Here is a 17,012-nt window from a genome sequence, read left to right as displayed (position 1 = left end):
ATTAGATGTTGGTAGCCGAGCCAGTATAAATTCCTACTTCTCATGATGGTAAAGTTTGTATGTTTCGCACCGTACGTACAGGACCACTTCCCGTCATCAAGCAATCTACTGCTGGATGAATACCTACCCAAGTCACCATCCTGCCTACATGCGAGACAAAATTGACCACTTAACAAGAATTTAACTCGCAATCTTTTTTTATTACAACTCGTGTGCTCCAAGCAGGGCTCCATGGCTTTTACTCATTCAGCGAGTGCCTGTTAACAGAAATATGGCTTAACTAGGTTAGAGCATGCAACATTCAATAACCACGAGAACCTTGAACCTGTGGTTTGAGAACATAGGTCTCAATGATCCGAGATCATGGCCATGACCTATTAGGCCAAACAAAGTTTAATTGTGATCAAATACACGCCATTGCCTATATTCAATAAACGACTTGTCCTGGACTGAAATAAAAGGCATCCTTATGTTTAAGGCTCGACTTTGAAACGCATACAAAAAATGGACAAACATTGCAGTTATTGTATGTGTACTAAAATGTAACCAATTACGTGCTCCGAACAATGAACAAAACTCTAACTAACCAAACAGTATATTAATTCTCGTACCAGAATCAAACTTTTTAATAGATCAAAATCTTATCAAATTAGCATGTTTACAGTTAAATGGGGGTTTGCATGCCAAAAACAAGCTAATGCAGCGACAGAACATGTACATTAATGATATACACCACTAAATTGTGTGGAATCATCCTTTCAATGTGATCAAGTACTCTGGGTACGCTTGACAATCATGAAAGATAGAGAAGATTTTTGGGTCGACTGCACAGTTGACGGAGCTGTTGTACAGGCAGCTGGGATCCTGGCCAGGCTTTCTGGGACGTGTGTTCAGGCTGGGAATCCCTACACAGTAGTCTCCAGTGACCACGCGTGCGCGGAACACCATCTTCAGCCCAGTGGCGTCTGGCACCTGAGAACAGGTCATTGGCAGAGTATTCGGGATCTATCGCAAAGTAGGTCCCCTTTCCAAATGCCCAGGCTGAAGAAATGAGCGAGAAAAAAACATTTTAGTAAATACAAGATACATGTATTGTCCAACAAGTTTTGAGATTCACTTAAAGTTAGGTTTCCTTAAAAAAACTATTTATATACTTAAAGTGCGATTTTCCATTACAATTTTAATCTAACTCCTGCAGACTAAACAAAATCTAATAGAAATTTGCTGTACCATATTTGAAAAATGAGTCGTCATATTTAACGTAATTTGTTTAATTTAAATCTTAATTGCAGCAATACTTGTAAATGTAAAAATAAAACTACACATTTTAATTGCTTGATTTTAAGTTCGACTAAAGAATATTAGATTTCATTGTCCAGTTCCTCAAACACCCGCGAAGTCATAACTACCGTTTTTGCCGCAATAGCCACGGTCAAAACCATTGCGGCTAATGTTGTTGCAGACGTCATGGGAATGTTCCATGGTAAAGCAGTCGCTCGGTATCCATCTTTATTTCGTCGGTGATTATTTTCTTTTGCAGCTGATAACCTTGCCACAGGTTTATATTCTGAATCCTTTCAATCTAAAACACAATTTACATTCACATGGACACACGTTAATTACACTTAAACACCAAATGTGGAAATGCTTTCTAAAAATACAAACACATTTTATTGAAATAGATATACATAGATGTTTCACCTTTGCAATTCTGTAGTTAAATTGTCCATTTTTGTTGAAGAGGTCAGCAACATCTTTATATTCAGGTGTTGCTGAAACAAGTGGGACCATTGCAAATTTTTCCTGACCCATGTCATCCCAGTGCACTGGAATGTTGTTTTCTGAAAAATAGAGACTCGATTTCAATTAATAGTTTAAGATGGCACCAATTTATGCCGAAAACTTTCAGAGAACCTTAAAATGTACTTCCCCTCTGCTCTAATCTCATACTAACCACTGCCTCCCATATAAAATAAAAACTCTCCAATGGTCCCTTTGACACACCTCCCATTGTTGTGAATTGTATAGTGCATGCACACAACAGAAACAGGTTTAAAAATATGTAACACTTGCAAACAGTAGAATAAACTAGATTCGAAGCTTTCGTGACTGCAGGAATTACTCTTTGGTTCTTTCGGTAAAGTCACGTAGAAAATCAAATCAAATAATAATAGAATAGGACGTTTAGATTGCAACACAAGCAACCGTCATCAGGTAAGAATGAATGAGAAAAAAACAACATAGTAAACTTAGAGACACAATGCAATAAACTTAAGCTAAAGTAAAACAGAATCAACATTCTTTGACTATCACTAGGGAGACAAATACACTGAAGATCCTTTGCAAGGGCTATTAAATACGAAAATAAATGTAAAGCCCTCTTTTCAAAACACTTTTATGATGGCCTTCCCATGTCATACTTCTAATTGCTGTCCAGTAACAGAAGATGAGGAGCAGAAGTTTGAACATCGTGGAATACAATTCTTTTTTTCTGCATCGCACCCGACTAGCAACATTGTCCCACAGCATCCTTAAACGACTTGTTATATGGTCACCCATCTCAGCAGTATCCAGGCTCAAACCTGCTTATAGATATCTCACAGGATGCGCCAAATTACAAGTAACTGTCATAGCAAAGTTACAATAAGCATGTAAATGAGAAAATTGTTAAATAAGATACCTTTGGCTTCTTGCAGCAACAGCAAGATGTGAAGTTTTGCCAGCGGCACGTCGTCTTTGGTCCCCTCCACAGAGAGGTGGGTGGGTGCAGCCGTGATGCGAACACCCAAGCTAATCTCCATGTTCTCAAGCTCCCTGTAATGCTTGGGCCGTAAGGTCACATCCTTCAGCTCTACTATGACACACGTTAGGTTTCCCTTGATGATATCCGTCACTTCTCTTGCAGCTTCCGACACGTTCTGCCAGGATTTGCCATAAATGTGCAGGTGAGCTGGATGAACTGCAAACCTGGAATTCATGTCCCTTGGTCTTGTTTCCATGACAGAACTCGGGCTTTCTGTAGAGATGTACAGAAACGATGTTTCAACTTTTGCACATTCTTGAAGACAAGACAATGTCAATTTAAATAGGAAAGTAAAATCTAATTTCAAAGTGTAACTCAATATTGAATGCGAAACATGTCCTTGAAAACATTTCTTTCTTGGACTGCAAATAAACAGATTTGGAGCCAAGTTAAATGGCCCACTTCCCAATCATGCTGATCAAATATGCACATGTAAAGCTCTTTTGTCAATCCACTGCAAGAAGAGGGCCTTCATGTACCATTTGGGTTGTGGGGGTTATTTGACCAAACTATACCACACTGATCAGTGAAGCTTGGCAAGTCGAGGTTATGGGAGCGTAGAAATACAGTACAATGGATTGTGGTACCCTTCCCTATGCTGCCCACCACATAGCCCACAGCCGATCACCACCTGCTATGCATTGTGGGTGCTTATAGGTAGTGGGCCCATCAAAGCAATCGACAACCCCTTCATCTGGCTTTCAAGATCAGGCACATTCTGGGCGATTTGTTCAACAGCATTTAAACGTCATCAACTAGTGAAATGCGTACAATGAAACACTTGTCTTTTAGTCAATACTTACGTTACGTGCGACTTTATTTTGCTGCTCTTTCCCCTATGCTGTGCACTATGTAGCCCCATAGCCTTTATAACCTGCAATGGTGGTGCCCAAAGCACGGATTTTGCAGACCTTATTTATACATGCTCAACATTTTGAGAACAAGCTAATTAAATATTAACAATTCGTGCAATTCAAACATTCATGCGATTATAATACAGTTTACCATCTAATGAAGGCAGACTTGTAGACTGCTGCCAATCAAGCAGAGATTCCTGGAAAATGTGCAGCATCTCCTTCCTGAGGATGACGATCCGTACGCCACAAAGAGCGGAGCCCTTCTGACAAGATTCAGAGTACTGCTCGATGGCACCTAACATCTTATCTGCTACCACAGCTGGGTTGAGGCCCATTTTTCCTGTAACAGAAATGTACATAGCACAATACCTTAACGTTAATATTTTCATTATAAAAATACTTCAAGATACCTGTGCCATATAAAGTGAAGCTTTGTAAGACAATGGTATGCAGTTTGGAAGATTGTGCATACAAGTAATTAAATTAACTTAGATGCACTCATTGTACATTACCATTTGGACACCGGTCTGCAATGAATTATGATTTTAATAATCCAGTTTTTTTATGTCGTCACAGTGTCTAGTGAATATCATTGTCCAGTTTTCATCAGATTCCATAGTTTGGCAAGTCCCTATAGAAAATACTTCCTTGCTGGATGAACTACATGTAAACACGCATTACTGTAACACTGCTCTCTGCAACTGAACATAATTAGAATGCTGAATTTATATGACGACATAGTTAAGACAAGTTCTTACTGTGCAAATACTACGCAACTATTACACAGGCCTGCACACACCTGTTCCAATGGCAGGGAAGGAGATGAACGGCACACTCCTCTTCTCACATATACGCAGCACTTTGGTCACACAGGCTTTGAGCTTCTGAGGACTGCTTGGGTTCGCCACGTGAATGATGTGTTTGCAATGCAGTGCTCCTCCACTTGTGACCACCAACGGTTTGTTTGCAATTTGGCCTGAGTATAACAAAGTTGTCAATGGTATTTTTTCAATGCCTTAGTAGAATAACAAAAAAAATACAGTACCTTTCTTGCTGGCTCTGATGGTGAATGCCTGCTATCCAGCATTCTAGAGATAATGGTTGGTGGATCATGCATATTTGAACTCCCAAACAAAATCATTACCTAATTACCCAAGAAGCTACACCAATTCCAAAGCACTGCTTTTCAGCAGCGTCCTGCATGGTATTTTTCTTATATCGAGATGTTTTCAGACAACTTGTGTTTATGCGTGTGGGAGGAAGCCGGAGCACCCGCAAAAAAACCACGCATGCAAGGAGGCAACATTCTATCTCAAATAGATGGGACAGAATATTAGTCCACACTTGCTGTACCGCCTTCCCATAATCCAGAATAATCCACCTTAACACCAAATTGGGAAGGCAGTTTTGCAACATTTGTGTAATCCACCAACCTGCACCACCAGTGCTGGATTGCAGGCATGCGTCACCACAGCCCGGCTACAAGGTGGACAGAATAGGGCAGCACAATTGATTCTTGAAGCCATCTGTGCAGATATTGGAGCGTTATCCCCCTAATGTGTGTGGGGTTTCTCTGGGTATGGCAGTTTACTTCCACATGTAAAATACTCCTTTTAAAGAACTGCCCAAATATCCATTGCAAGGCCTACCAAAAAAAAGTATTTATAATAAGATGAAACACGGTAGGACCAATACCTCTGCCGTTGCTGATCATTGTTTTAACGCTGTGGGCTCACACGAAATTGATTTTTCCAAGACGGAGGTACTCTGCAAACCTACCGGCTACCTTCGGAGATTTGTTCATGAAGCCATCCAGATATATAAACACAGACACAACTTCAACCGAGAAGATGGGTACAAACTGAGCAATCATTGGAAGGACGTTATTAACCAAGTAAAGTCCATCCTACCTGCCTATGTCAGCTGTTATTTCCGATTCTATGTCTCTCTTTGGATTGCACTCTCATGTTCACATCCTTGGATTGCACTCTCATAGTACTAATCTCTCATTAACACTGCTGTTGTGCGCATATGTGGGCACGATACTCTTATGCTGCGACAGAAACTCATTCATGTTAATCTCCCTCCCTAATCCCTCTCTCCCTAATCCCCCATTAACACAACTGACGTGCTTGCGTCCGGGGGTGGAATTCCTTTCCAGCTCAGACCCCGCTTGCTTGCCCATCGCCACATATATAGCCTCTTGTTGTAACTGCTCTCTCGCTATTTCCGCAGTTCCACTGCTGGATTATATTTTTCCGCCTGAGGCCGACCGCTTGTGTTGCGATCGAAACGTCGTGATTAATGTTATTTTATATCTACGTGACTTTACCAGAAGAACCAAAGAGTCTAAGTTATGCTTCTCTGCATACATATGGATTGTTTTTTCAACTAAAATATAAATTCAGTGATCAGCTTCGAGGACCAATGTTACTTTATAACTGGAATAAAACGGAAACCTTTTACACGTATATGCTTATAAGTGTGTATGTTTAAGTTTACTGAAATAAAATCAAAATGATACGTGTACTTGTGTATACAAAAAATATTCCTTACTCCAAAGATTAGATTTTTTTTCTGCCACCCAGCCAGCTGCTTTCATGATTGAATCGGTGATCCCTGTACAAGAAAACAAATATATATATTTTTTCAAGGAGTAAAGAACAGCAGAGCTAGATTATCCAAAAGCTTGGAGTGCAAACAGGTTAGTGGGGTGCTACACCAACCGTTTGATCTGCCAGATGTTTCGGAGGTGATGTTGACTATCGCATATGAAGTCTCGTGTATGATATCTCCATGCTTGACCTCCACCAAAACCCCATTTATGCTCCTAGTTACAGGGTTGCCTGTGGGTTTTATTTTTGCATAAACAAATCAAACAAGACACTTGTGCAAGTTAAAATCAACAACGCACATAAACTTGCTTTACCTCACACTGGCGTTCAAAAAGCTTCGACAATGAGTTCACAAAACCTAACGGTGGCCATTACTAGATCCCATTATTAGATCCCCCATGTGTTTTCGTGCTGAAGCTCATTTAACTGAAGCTCCCTGCAGATGGAGCACAACACGTTAGGCATCTTACCAAACTACACATGGAACACCCCAAAAAAAGCATTTGAGAGACACGCAGCACAGCCTTGAACAGACACATTCTCACGTGACATTTTAAAAGCACTCAATTCTGACTTGCCCGAGTCAAATGATGGGCCAAGGGAACACCTGAAAGCCGTCTGCTTGTTTTTCAGTGCGACAGAGATACGAGCAGACTTCCTTTTCTTCATGGTCACTGTTTATAGTATGTCGACAGAAATGGTTATTACAACACAAATAGCAGTGTGCTACATACATGCGTTATGATGCATTGTTGAACAATTCCTAAATCGCTATGTAAACTGTTATATCATTCAGAATGGACCCATATACCACATTAATGCATAAAATATTAACTGAACACGTAGTTGCGTTTTATATACAGAATGTAGACAAAACCTGATTTGCTGGGGTAGTCATCCATCTCAGCATCAAACACCTAGCAAACAAAAATTATTCACTTCAAAACATGCTTCAAATAACTTTTAAAGAGCACAAATAAAATGAGAATGTATACAATATGCATGCCAATTTACGACTTAACTTACCTTCATGGTGTGTTCTTTAAGAGAATTTAATACAAACCGCACTTCTTGCAATGTTGTGCCATCACTGGCATTGCTGAACGCGACAGCCTCACTGAACATGCTCTCTGCCACGGATTTCACATCATACCCCAGGTTCCACATGCCCAGGACAGGCACAGAGATGCTCCGAAAGCTTGCAGTTCCAGCAATCACCAAACAATTTTTCATAATTTTACTAACAACCTGCCAGAGTACAGCACACAATTAGCATTTTCGATTTAGCAATTTTCATAACCCATTTAAAAACTCAATTAACTTAAACTCTGAATAGGTGGAAACGTTAAAAAGATCCCACAATAACTTTGGCCAATCGTTTTTTTGTATTGCATGTTTTTCCAAACATAAGGACGTAAACATTACTCCGCGACGATATGAAGGCACCAAATCATGGATTCTGTAAATGGCAGTTCGCTGCGAAGGTTCGACCAAATAGGGCAGTAAACTTACGACCACAATTCGTTCACGAGACTCGTTCGTAAGTCAGAACACAATAATATACTGTATTTAAATGCCCATATGGTCAGTAATTAAATGTTTCGAAGCTTTCGTGACTGCAGGAATCCATACTCTTGGTTCTTTCAGTAAAGTTACGTAGGTAGAAAAAAAAAATATCACGACGTTTCGATCGCAACACAAGCGGTCGTCCTCAGGTGGAAAATAATCATCCAGCAGTGGAACTGCTGAAGCAGCGAGAGAGCTCTGCAAGGGCAAGCAGGTGGTCTTTTTTTCCACCTGAGGACGACCGCTTGTGTTGCAATCGAAGCGTCGTGATATTATTATTTTTATTTAATTTTTCTACCTACGTGACTTTACCGAAAGAACCAAAAAGTATAGTAATGAAATTTGTTAGTTGAAAGGGAAGCATTGTTAAACTCATAAGAAATATTGTAATATGAATGTAATTTTAAACAAATACTATACAGTAAATAAAATATTAAGTAAAATAAATAGAAAAAAACTATTTTATTTTCACTTATCACAAGTCCTGATGCGGTCTTGCAATTGTGATGACAATTATTCACCAAAATTGCACACAAACACCAAGGATCCCATATATGGCCTGAACAGGCTGTTGGGGCAAGCGCCGTTTGCGAGCCTATGGAGGCCAGAATGGCACACGAGGGGGTGAGTGGTACAGCACTACGCCCAGCCGCCTTTGTCTCCCCAGTGGCGATGTTTACATACCATACCAGGTACTAATTTGAGGCCAAGTCGACCTAGGGGAGGCCCATGACCAGTTCAGATAATGGTCACTGGTGTTGGCCATGAGCGGGAATCGAACTCGGATAGGCGCTTTCGTTTGTGCAGAGCGCTTAACAGCTACACGACCGCTCCCCCCTCACATTCACACACTCGAAGCGCGAGGCTGACTCCTTACATCTCACAGAGGATCGCTCCACTGAACAAAATAGTTCCGTGGTTCAGTTTGCAAGTGCGAGGTCACGTCAATGTGAAAAAATATATACATTTCATGGAAGTTGGTTCCTAAGTGTGGGTGTTCGTAAGCCGAGGACTGCCTGTAATGGAAAAACTAATTTTCAGACTCGTTGCCCCACGCACTGAGGGAGAAAAGGCAAGCAATTCCGTTACTTTGCAGAGTATAGGGGAAGGACGGCATAGACAAGTGGATACATTAATTAATGAAAAACCTGCGTGTTTTGAGTTCACAGGTTTTTTTAAAGACCCAAATGGTGCAAACCTGCCACGTGGCTCTAAGATAAAAAGTATTTTTTCATTTTGTTAAGACTTGAAAAATGCAGAAATCATTTACAAACAAATCACATCCGCACAGCTAGTCTGTGTAGATCCAAAACACCTTTCCTCTGCGTTTCCCTGCAGCTCCGTGTTACGCACACCCACGTCTACAGATCGTGCTATGCGGTCCATAGAAGTGATTTTAATTCACCAGTGTGCCATGGATTTTAGGAACAGTTGCAAACCAATAACCTATGAATTAGATAGAGCTTCACGATTAGATCGTACATTTTTGGCATCTTCTGTACTCTTTTGAATGGAAATGACACCTATACCATGAAATCTATCACTTGTGCACTTTTTTTTCACAAAAACAAATTAGGATTATACGATTTTTGTTTGCAATCTTGTCTAGAAGAATATTTTCTTAATCTTGAAAGGTTAGGAATTCAATATTTACTGCACTGGGTTAAAAGAGGTAAACTTATTTAAAAAGCATCACACACCTGCGATGTTTGGTTTTTGGAGTTAACCTGCGGAAGCACTGTGTGGTAGACTTTTTTGCAGGCCAAGTTGCAGCCAAATGTGTCCGTTTCAACAATCTGTCCATCTGTTACATCTTTGCCTTGGCTTTGCAGAGTGACCATGGCTTGCATCTCTGGCCCAGCCTGTTTCAGTAATGCCTTTGACACCACACCACAATTAAGGCACATGCTGCGATCCACAATGTTGACGAGCACATCCGACTGCAATAAAAAAGTAAAAAATACAGCAAAGGATGGGGTGACTTGAGTGAGGTCAGTGCTCTTGGCTGGCACTGCTGAGAATCCTGGTATCAAATACAGGCAATGCCTATGATGGATCCTCAAGTCTAGCGAGTTGATTTGATGGCCACAGCCTGGTAACTAACGACGACAACAAAAAACATAAATTAGGTTCTGCACTTAATTAGACAATATTTCAGCTAAATGAATAACAAATATAGGTTAAACTGTTACAACATCGATCTGTGGCAGAATGGGTGGGAAAGTAAAACCCCCACTAGTGTCGACCAGAGGTCATTTGAAGGCATTTCAGACAGTTCTTTGATATTTGCATCTGTGGGCCATGCTCTCACATGGCGAATTCCACTGCTCTGCAAAAGGTCCGAATAGATACTTTCTCTCAAGAAATTACACAATCAGGAAAAAACTTAAGTAAAACTAAGTACTTTTTTACTCAGGAATAAACAATATTAAACAGCAAATAGTGTCTTGCTGCAAAACTCAATAGGAATTGATAATTGGTTTCTTACCCTTTTATCTGGCAACAAAACTGACACCTTTTTAACAAGGAGTCATGTTTGCATTGACCACAATACCTGCGGTCGGAATTCAAACAAAAAAACACGACTCTGATAATGTATGCAATGTCGTTGAAAATGATTGGTCCACACCCGAGACAGCTTTTCCTAGAGCCTAGTCTCACATGGTGTTGGACCAGATGACGCGCCTTTAATGAGCCTAGTCTCACATGGTGTTGGACCAGATGACGCCCCTTTTGGCTCTAAGAAAAGCTATCTCGGGTGTAAACCAATCAATTTCAAGGACAGTGCATACATTATCAGAGTCGTGTTTTTGTTTGCATTTCGACCGCAGGTATTGTGGTCAATGCAAACATGTCTCCTTGTAAAAAAGGTGTCAGTTTTGTTGCCAGAAAAACGGGTAAAAAACACAATTATCATATTTTGCTACTGGTAAAGGAGGTTCCAATGGTCAATAGGCATTAACACCACATTCATATGTGATGTGCTGATATGCTCAGAACATAATTTATGTACTCTATTTTGTAGGGTTTCATTGAAATACCACCGATTTTTTTAATTAAGTGCATCCAAATATACTCATGATTCAGACAATACAATATTTGATCAATACATACCAAAGCAATGTTTCAATAATTATTTAGTTATTTTGTCAATCCACTGTTTGCGACAGTATTCTCATGCCATGTCATGGTAGTTTGACGACACTTCACCATGCTGGTCAGTGCATGGTGGTGGAGCGGAGACCAAGATCGGTTCAGAAATCACTCACACCACTCATATTATAGTCATGGTTGGAAATAATCAAAATTGCAAGATTCAATGCAGTACACCAACCACTGCAACAATCACTCCACCCGAATGTAAAAATGTTATGTATTAAAAATTGCAAAAACATACCACATCCTGTTCCAAGTTGCCAGCCACAATGGAGATTTTCATTCCTTTTTTCGTTGTCATTGTGCGTATTGGACTGATGGGCTGGACAAAACTGTAATTATTCTCAAAAGCAGACTTAAAGGCTTGAGACACCTCCTGATCAATGTCAACAATATGAAAACTTTTCAGCTTGTTTTCCACGTTCTTGGTTTTATTACAATGTTGGATGATGACTTCAACCACGATGTCCGAGTAAACACCGAGAGGAATGCCAAACATTCCGGCACCAAGATTTGGAAAGGCAACAGAGTTATATTCTTCACGTTCTCCAATTTCCAGGCAGCTAGCTACTGCTTTCCTAAGGGAGTCAAGCCTCTGAACCTTCATATGTTCACTCCAGCAAGGTACCACGGCATGTATAATGTTCTTGCATGGAAGTCTACCAGCACTTGTCACGACAGTATCCCCTGCCGTCAATTCTCCCCAAATACGGATGTGTTCGTCACATTCTCTTTGAACATCAGGACCAGCCGCATCACTTATTGCCTTGGCAAGGCCCACAATGTGCTTCAAATAAATGTTGCTTGAATTCACAATGGCATCAACACAATGGACCAATATGTTCCCAGTGTAAATGTATACAATACGACCAGCAGACAGCAATTTAATGCACTCAAGATCTTGTCCTAAGCATAAGGAACCTTTGTTGATAGATATTCCCATTTTCAGTAGACAATTTTTGTCCTGGCAAATGTCATGGACTCTTTTCTCCTCTTTCTGTGCTGTTTTTAAAGCTCCTGGTGAACTAATGTCTAGTTTCTCGACAAAGACATTGACAATCAAATTTTTTAAATAATGCTCCACTGCATTTACACTATCTGGATGACCTGAAATTAAATAACCTGTTTCTTGCTTGTTAACCTGCAAGTTGTTTTGGAAAATTGGGTTTTCAGAAAAATTTGTAATACTGTCTAAATATTCAATTACTTCGAGAGAGGTTACAGGAACATGCCTCTCAGTATATGCATTAATGTTGCAAAAATGTTCTAACATATTGAATACCCTTTTCACATAGGCCTCAAACCCTACCAAGACCACTTCACTACAGAAACCAACTCCATCAAAAACTTCACTTAGAATACCATTGAAAGTACTATGTGTGCCTTTGATCTCTTCAATAAAGTTTCTCCATTTTGGAGTTGTTGTGGCATGTTTTGAATTTTGTGGAATCAAAAAAGGGACCTCTCGCAGAATATTTTTCATCTGATCTTCTGCCATTTGCGCATGTTCTTGAGTTGTAAGGATAATGACGCTCTGCCCATCAATAATACATTTGGCATTAATGTGTTTTTCATGGAAATAGGTTTTGCAAAAGTCATCCATATCTAAGCCACCCAAGAAGGTCATCATCATGTTGGACACGTTCAAGTGAATGTTTTTCAGGTTTGATACTTCCATTTTAAGAGCCATGTCAACTTCATTCACACCATCTGGTGTTCCACACATCATCACTGAACACTTTTCTTTATTAATGTATAACGAAATCTTGGGAAATTTAATCTTAAGTTTTTCTTCGATGTCTAGTAATTGCAATATATCAAATATCTGGATCTCAAGAAAGACCTCGGTGTTGATATGGTCCTCTCGGTGGCAAGTCAAAGTTCCAGTTTCAATACCCGTGTCACTGGCACGTTCACAGGCATTTTGTGTCCGAGTTTCACAATGGACACCAGTGGTATTTCTTCTCCCTTCGCCTTTTAAGTAAATTTCAGAACTTACCGCTATGAGAGGTAAATTTATGGATTCCTCAAATTCCTCCACACGCAGGTGTGCCAATTCATCTTTTAGATTGTTTACAGGGCACTCAATACCTGGAGAGTAAAAAACAATAAAAAAATTATATTAGAACAAGTTGCAATGTTCACATAGGCCAATAATACATTATATGGCTTGGTGTGCCAGTTATAAGGCTTGATCTTACCTGCTGAACACTTTGAACGTCTCTTATTCCAACGCTTGCAAGTACTGTTTGCATTTTGCTGTTTAAGTAAAAAACACGAACAAACTATTACAATGTACTTCATTCTGAAGTTACTGTACTAATTAATGCATTACCAAGATTTATATGGAAAAGATGAGTACACTGTGCAGTACTCACCTTGATTTGGCCACAATTATGTTTTGCTTTTGGAGCGTCACCGCAACACGTGAAATGGGCACCATCACCTCGCTTGACTGGTATATACTCTGGCACTTACATCGCAAACAAGATTGACAACGGGGCATAGCTTTCAAATCATGGTTTTCTTAACACTACATGATGTATAGTACATCAACCAGACCATACAAAGCCAACAAAACTGTGCTGTCCACATCGACTGCTGTATGTTTTCGTTTGAAAGCCCTGGCCACGACAGGTATCCAACGCCTCACCGTGATACACTCAAGATACTGTATTCACAATTAAAAGAAATTGCTAAAAGTTATTTAAAAGGACTGTAATTTTAAAAGATTGTTATACAGTGGAAGTACGTTGTAAGTCGTTACACCTTACTTTTTAAAAAAATACCTCAACTCGCATGTTGCTTCACGAATGTTATGCAAAAGTGATTTGGCATCATCTGGCTCTCAGTTCATAACTTCAACATTTACACCACAGCATGGTGATAAAACACATTCAACTGCAGTTAATTTACTACCGACAACACCACCAGCACACTTACCGAGGTCCAGACGAGCAGCTTGTACTTGCAATCCCTAATCTTCATCATCATAACGAATACACTTTAACATCTTGACTTAAAGCTTTCGTGACTGCAGGAATTCATATTCTTGGGTCTTTCGGTAACGTCACGTAGATAGGTTCAAATAAAATAACAAAAACTAACAAAAAGACCCAGGAATATGAATACACGTTGTTATTTTACCAAGCAGAGCCCACTGAGCTATAATGTGTCGATATTTTTCATAAGCGACCTGGCCACAAATGATAGCTCAACGAAGTGGCTTATCGCGTGGAAATTTACAGCAGCCAAAATACTCTTAAACGCGTGATGTCGATTATCGGTGTGGGATGGGGAGAGAGAGAGAGAGACGCGGACTCCAAATATACAAGTGTCTGGGTTGGGATCAAACCCAAAGGCCTCCTGCATACCCAGACGACGGAGATAACATTTCACACCACCCTGGTGGCACTCATGATGATGGCCATTTTCATGATGATGGTCTTCGTCATGATTATGGTCATCGTCATGATAATGGTTATTTCATCATTATGATGGTCATCATCCTCCATGCGCAATCCCTAACTGGATTGAAGGAAGAAGGCCCCTCTGGCTCGCTCCTGTCCGTCGCCACCCACCACGCATCGTCAATAGCAGGCCACGTGGAAAAACCACGAGAACGAAATGGCGCCACCAACATTCGAGGCCACGAGTCTGGCCCCGTTCTTGTTGCCCTCTCCCCTAACGCCGGGGGGGGGGGTTCTCTCCCATCCCATCACTGCACACATTTAGAATCAACGCGCGTTTGGATGATTTAGATGATTTTTTCCGCTATAAATGTCCACGTGTTAAAAGCCACTTCGTCGAAGCTATCAATTTGTGGTTGTTATTATTGACCAGATCGCTTCTCAATAAAGCGACAGCTATAAAGCTCAGGTGGGCTGGGCCTTACCTGGTGAAATAAGAACAAGTTTCAGCTTTACCTTTTCCATACTTTGCACTCCCCTACCGTGTCTATGCATCGTTCGTTGTCGTCACGTCCTGAGCCGCCCGCCCCTATTGTACATCTCTAAGAGCTTTCTAGCTCATCGGATTCCTACTACACACACCGATCCCGGCCTTGCGACCTCAGCAACTTGCCACTTGGCCACCTTCCTTGCCCCAGCTCATGCCACAAACCTCAGTCATTTCTCTCCTTCATCCTCGCTTCGACCATGCCCCTCCACCAACGTCCATTACGACACCCGTTGCTCATCCCAGACATTCGTGAGCCGTTATTAACCAACTTAACTACCCAGCTACTAAGCAACTTAACTACCCAGCTACTAAGCAACTTAACTACCCAGCTACTAAGCAACTTAACTACCCAACAACCAACTTAACTACCCAACTACCAACCAACTTAACTACCCAGCTACCAACCAACTTAACTACCCAGCTACTAACCAACTTAACTACCCAACTACCAACCAGGTTAACTACCCAGCTACCAACCAACTTAACTACCCAGCTACTAACCCACTTAACTACCCAGCTACTAACCAGCTTAACTACCCAACTACTAACCAGCTTAACTACCCAACAACCAACTTAACTACCCAGCTACTAACTTAACTACCCAGCTACTAACCCACTTAACTACCCAGCTACCAACCAACTTAACTACCCAACTACTAACCAGCTTAACTACCCAACAACCAACTTAACTACCCAGCTACTAACTTAACTACCCAGCTACTAACCCACTTAACTACCCAGCTACCAACCAACTTAACTACCCAGCTACTACCACTTAACTACCCAGCTACTAACCAGCTTAACTACCCAGCTACCAACCAACTTAACTACCCAGCTACTAACCAGCTTAACTACCCAGCTACCAACCAACTTAACTACCCAGCTACCAACCAACTTAACTACCCAGCTACTAACCCACTTAACTACCCAGCTACCAACCAACTTAACTACCCAGCTACCAACCAACTTAACTACCCAGCTACCAACCAACTTAACTACCCAGCCCGCCCTTGCCTCTTCCTGCCCCACTGGGCCCTCTCCACGTGGAGTCGGCAATGTTCACCGCACCCCGAGGCCTACAACACAGATATGGACGATCCCACCACAGTCGTCGTAGCTGCTCGTCTTCTTCTATCCATGCCTGTCCACCCTGACCGCGTCTCCCTCCCTGACCGTGCCATAACCACCACCACCACCCTCTCAAATCGACAGAACCCGTGCGGCGCCCCGGGGCTCTCCACGCTCCCCACCAGCGGTGGCCGTCCTCCTCTTCCGCGCACTCGGCCCCGGCTCGTCGCGGCGCCTCTTGAGGAGCGACGTCGCCGACGTCGTCGTCCCGTCCGGGGGCGACTTCTCCATGGCGGGCGAGGCCTGGACCTGCTGCCCAGGAGGACCGGCGGCGGCGGCGGCGAGGTCGGAGCAACTTGAGTCTCGTGTAACGCCGGGAGGGGGAGGAGGAGGACGACGACGACGACCACGTGCGGCCATTCCGTGGTTGTGTCACGTGCGCGACGGCGCGAGCGGTGGCACAGGATTTGGCGAGGGGGGTGGGGGGCGAGTCGTGTTGGGGGTGGGGGGGGTTGGGGGTGAGGGGGGTGGGGGGGCGAGGGGGGTGAAGGGCGAGGGGGGTGTGAGTCATGTTGGGGGTGAGGGGGGTAGGGGGGGTTGTTAGTCGTGTTGGGGGCGAGGGGCGAGGGGGGGGCGAGGGGGGTGGGGGGGCGAGGGGGGTGGGGGGGGCGAGGGGGGTGGGGGGGCGAGGGGGGGTGTGAGTCATGTTGGGGGTGAGGGGGGTAGGGGGGGTTGTTAGTCGTGTTGGGGGCGAGGGGCTCGGGGGGGGCGAGGGGGGTGGGGGGGGTGGGGCGAGGGGGGGTGTGAGTCGTGTTGAGGGCGAGGGGGGGGCGAGGGGGGTGGGGGGGGCGAGGGGGGTGGGGGGGCGAGGGGAGTGGGGGGGCGAGGGGGTGGGGGGGGGGCGAGGGGGGTTGCTTGTCGTGTTGGGGGCGAGGGGCGCGGGGGGGGTCGAGGGGGGTGGGGGGGCGAGGGGAGTGGGGGGGCGAG

The 17,012-nt window shown here is 42.8% G+C and overlaps 1 protein-coding gene across 4 annotated transcripts; it reads right to left on the bottom strand.

Annotated features, from left to right (window-relative positions):
* Positions 1-816: 816 nt before the first annotated feature.
* LOC133346043 (protein mono-ADP-ribosyltransferase PARP14-like) lies at positions 817-16,466 on the bottom strand. 4 transcript variants are annotated; one of them, XM_061557325.1, is made up of 16 exons: positions 16,208-16,465; positions 13,376-13,470; positions 13,199-13,256; positions 11,239-13,088; positions 9,542-9,718; positions 7,302-7,523; positions 7,153-7,192; positions 6,854-6,949; positions 6,387-6,506; positions 6,217-6,279; positions 4,460-4,636; positions 3,809-4,000; positions 2,681-3,016; positions 1,702-1,841; positions 1,410-1,582; positions 817-1,041 (listed from the first exon to the last, which is right to left on the bottom strand). In XM_061557325.1, the coding sequence occupies exons 1-15, from the start codon at positions 16,443-16,445 to the stop codon at positions 1,466-1,468; spliced, it is 3,921 nt and encodes a 1,306-aa protein (XP_061413309.1). In that variant the 5' UTR covers positions 16,446-16,465; the 3' UTR covers positions 817-1,041; positions 1,410-1,465. The 4 variants fall into 4 exon arrangements, with proteins under 4 accessions (XP_061413309.1, XP_061413308.1, XP_061413311.1 ...); XM_061557324.1 differs by having other exon boundaries at positions 9,542-9,781; positions 13,376-13,464; XM_061557327.1 differs by lacking the exons at positions 11,239-13,088; positions 13,199-13,256; positions 13,376-13,470; positions 16,208-16,465 and having other exon boundaries at positions 9,542-10,392.
* Between the last annotated feature and the right edge of the window lie 546 nt (positions 16,467-17,012).

This window comes from Lethenteron reissneri, chromosome 23, assembly GCF_015708825.2.
Source record: "Lethenteron reissneri isolate LAM-NWPU_2019-01 chromosome 23, ASM1570882v1, whole genome shotgun sequence".
NCBI lineage: Eukaryota > Metazoa > Chordata > Hyperoartia > Petromyzontiformes > Petromyzontidae > Lethenteron > Lethenteron reissneri.
Note: the sequence above shows the minus strand (reverse complement) of the source record. Positions and strands in the feature narration are given on the sequence as shown.

What these genes read in the sequence shown, in the direction of transcription:
- LOC133346043 (XM_061557324.1), bottom strand. Translation starts at nt 16,445, where the DNA reads ATGGCCGCACGTGGTCGTCGTCGTCGTCCTCCTCCTCCCCCTCCCGGC. An exon ending in TGACTACCCCAGCAAATCAG is followed by an intron (nt 6,950 to 7,152) that starts GTTTTGTCTACA and finishes TACTATAAACAG; the next exon opens with TGACCATGAAGAAAAGGAAG. An exon ending in AACATCTGGCAGATCAAACG is followed by an intron (nt 6,280 to 6,386) that starts GTTGGTGTAGCA and finishes TTTCTTGTACAG; the next exon opens with GGATCACCGATTCAATCATG.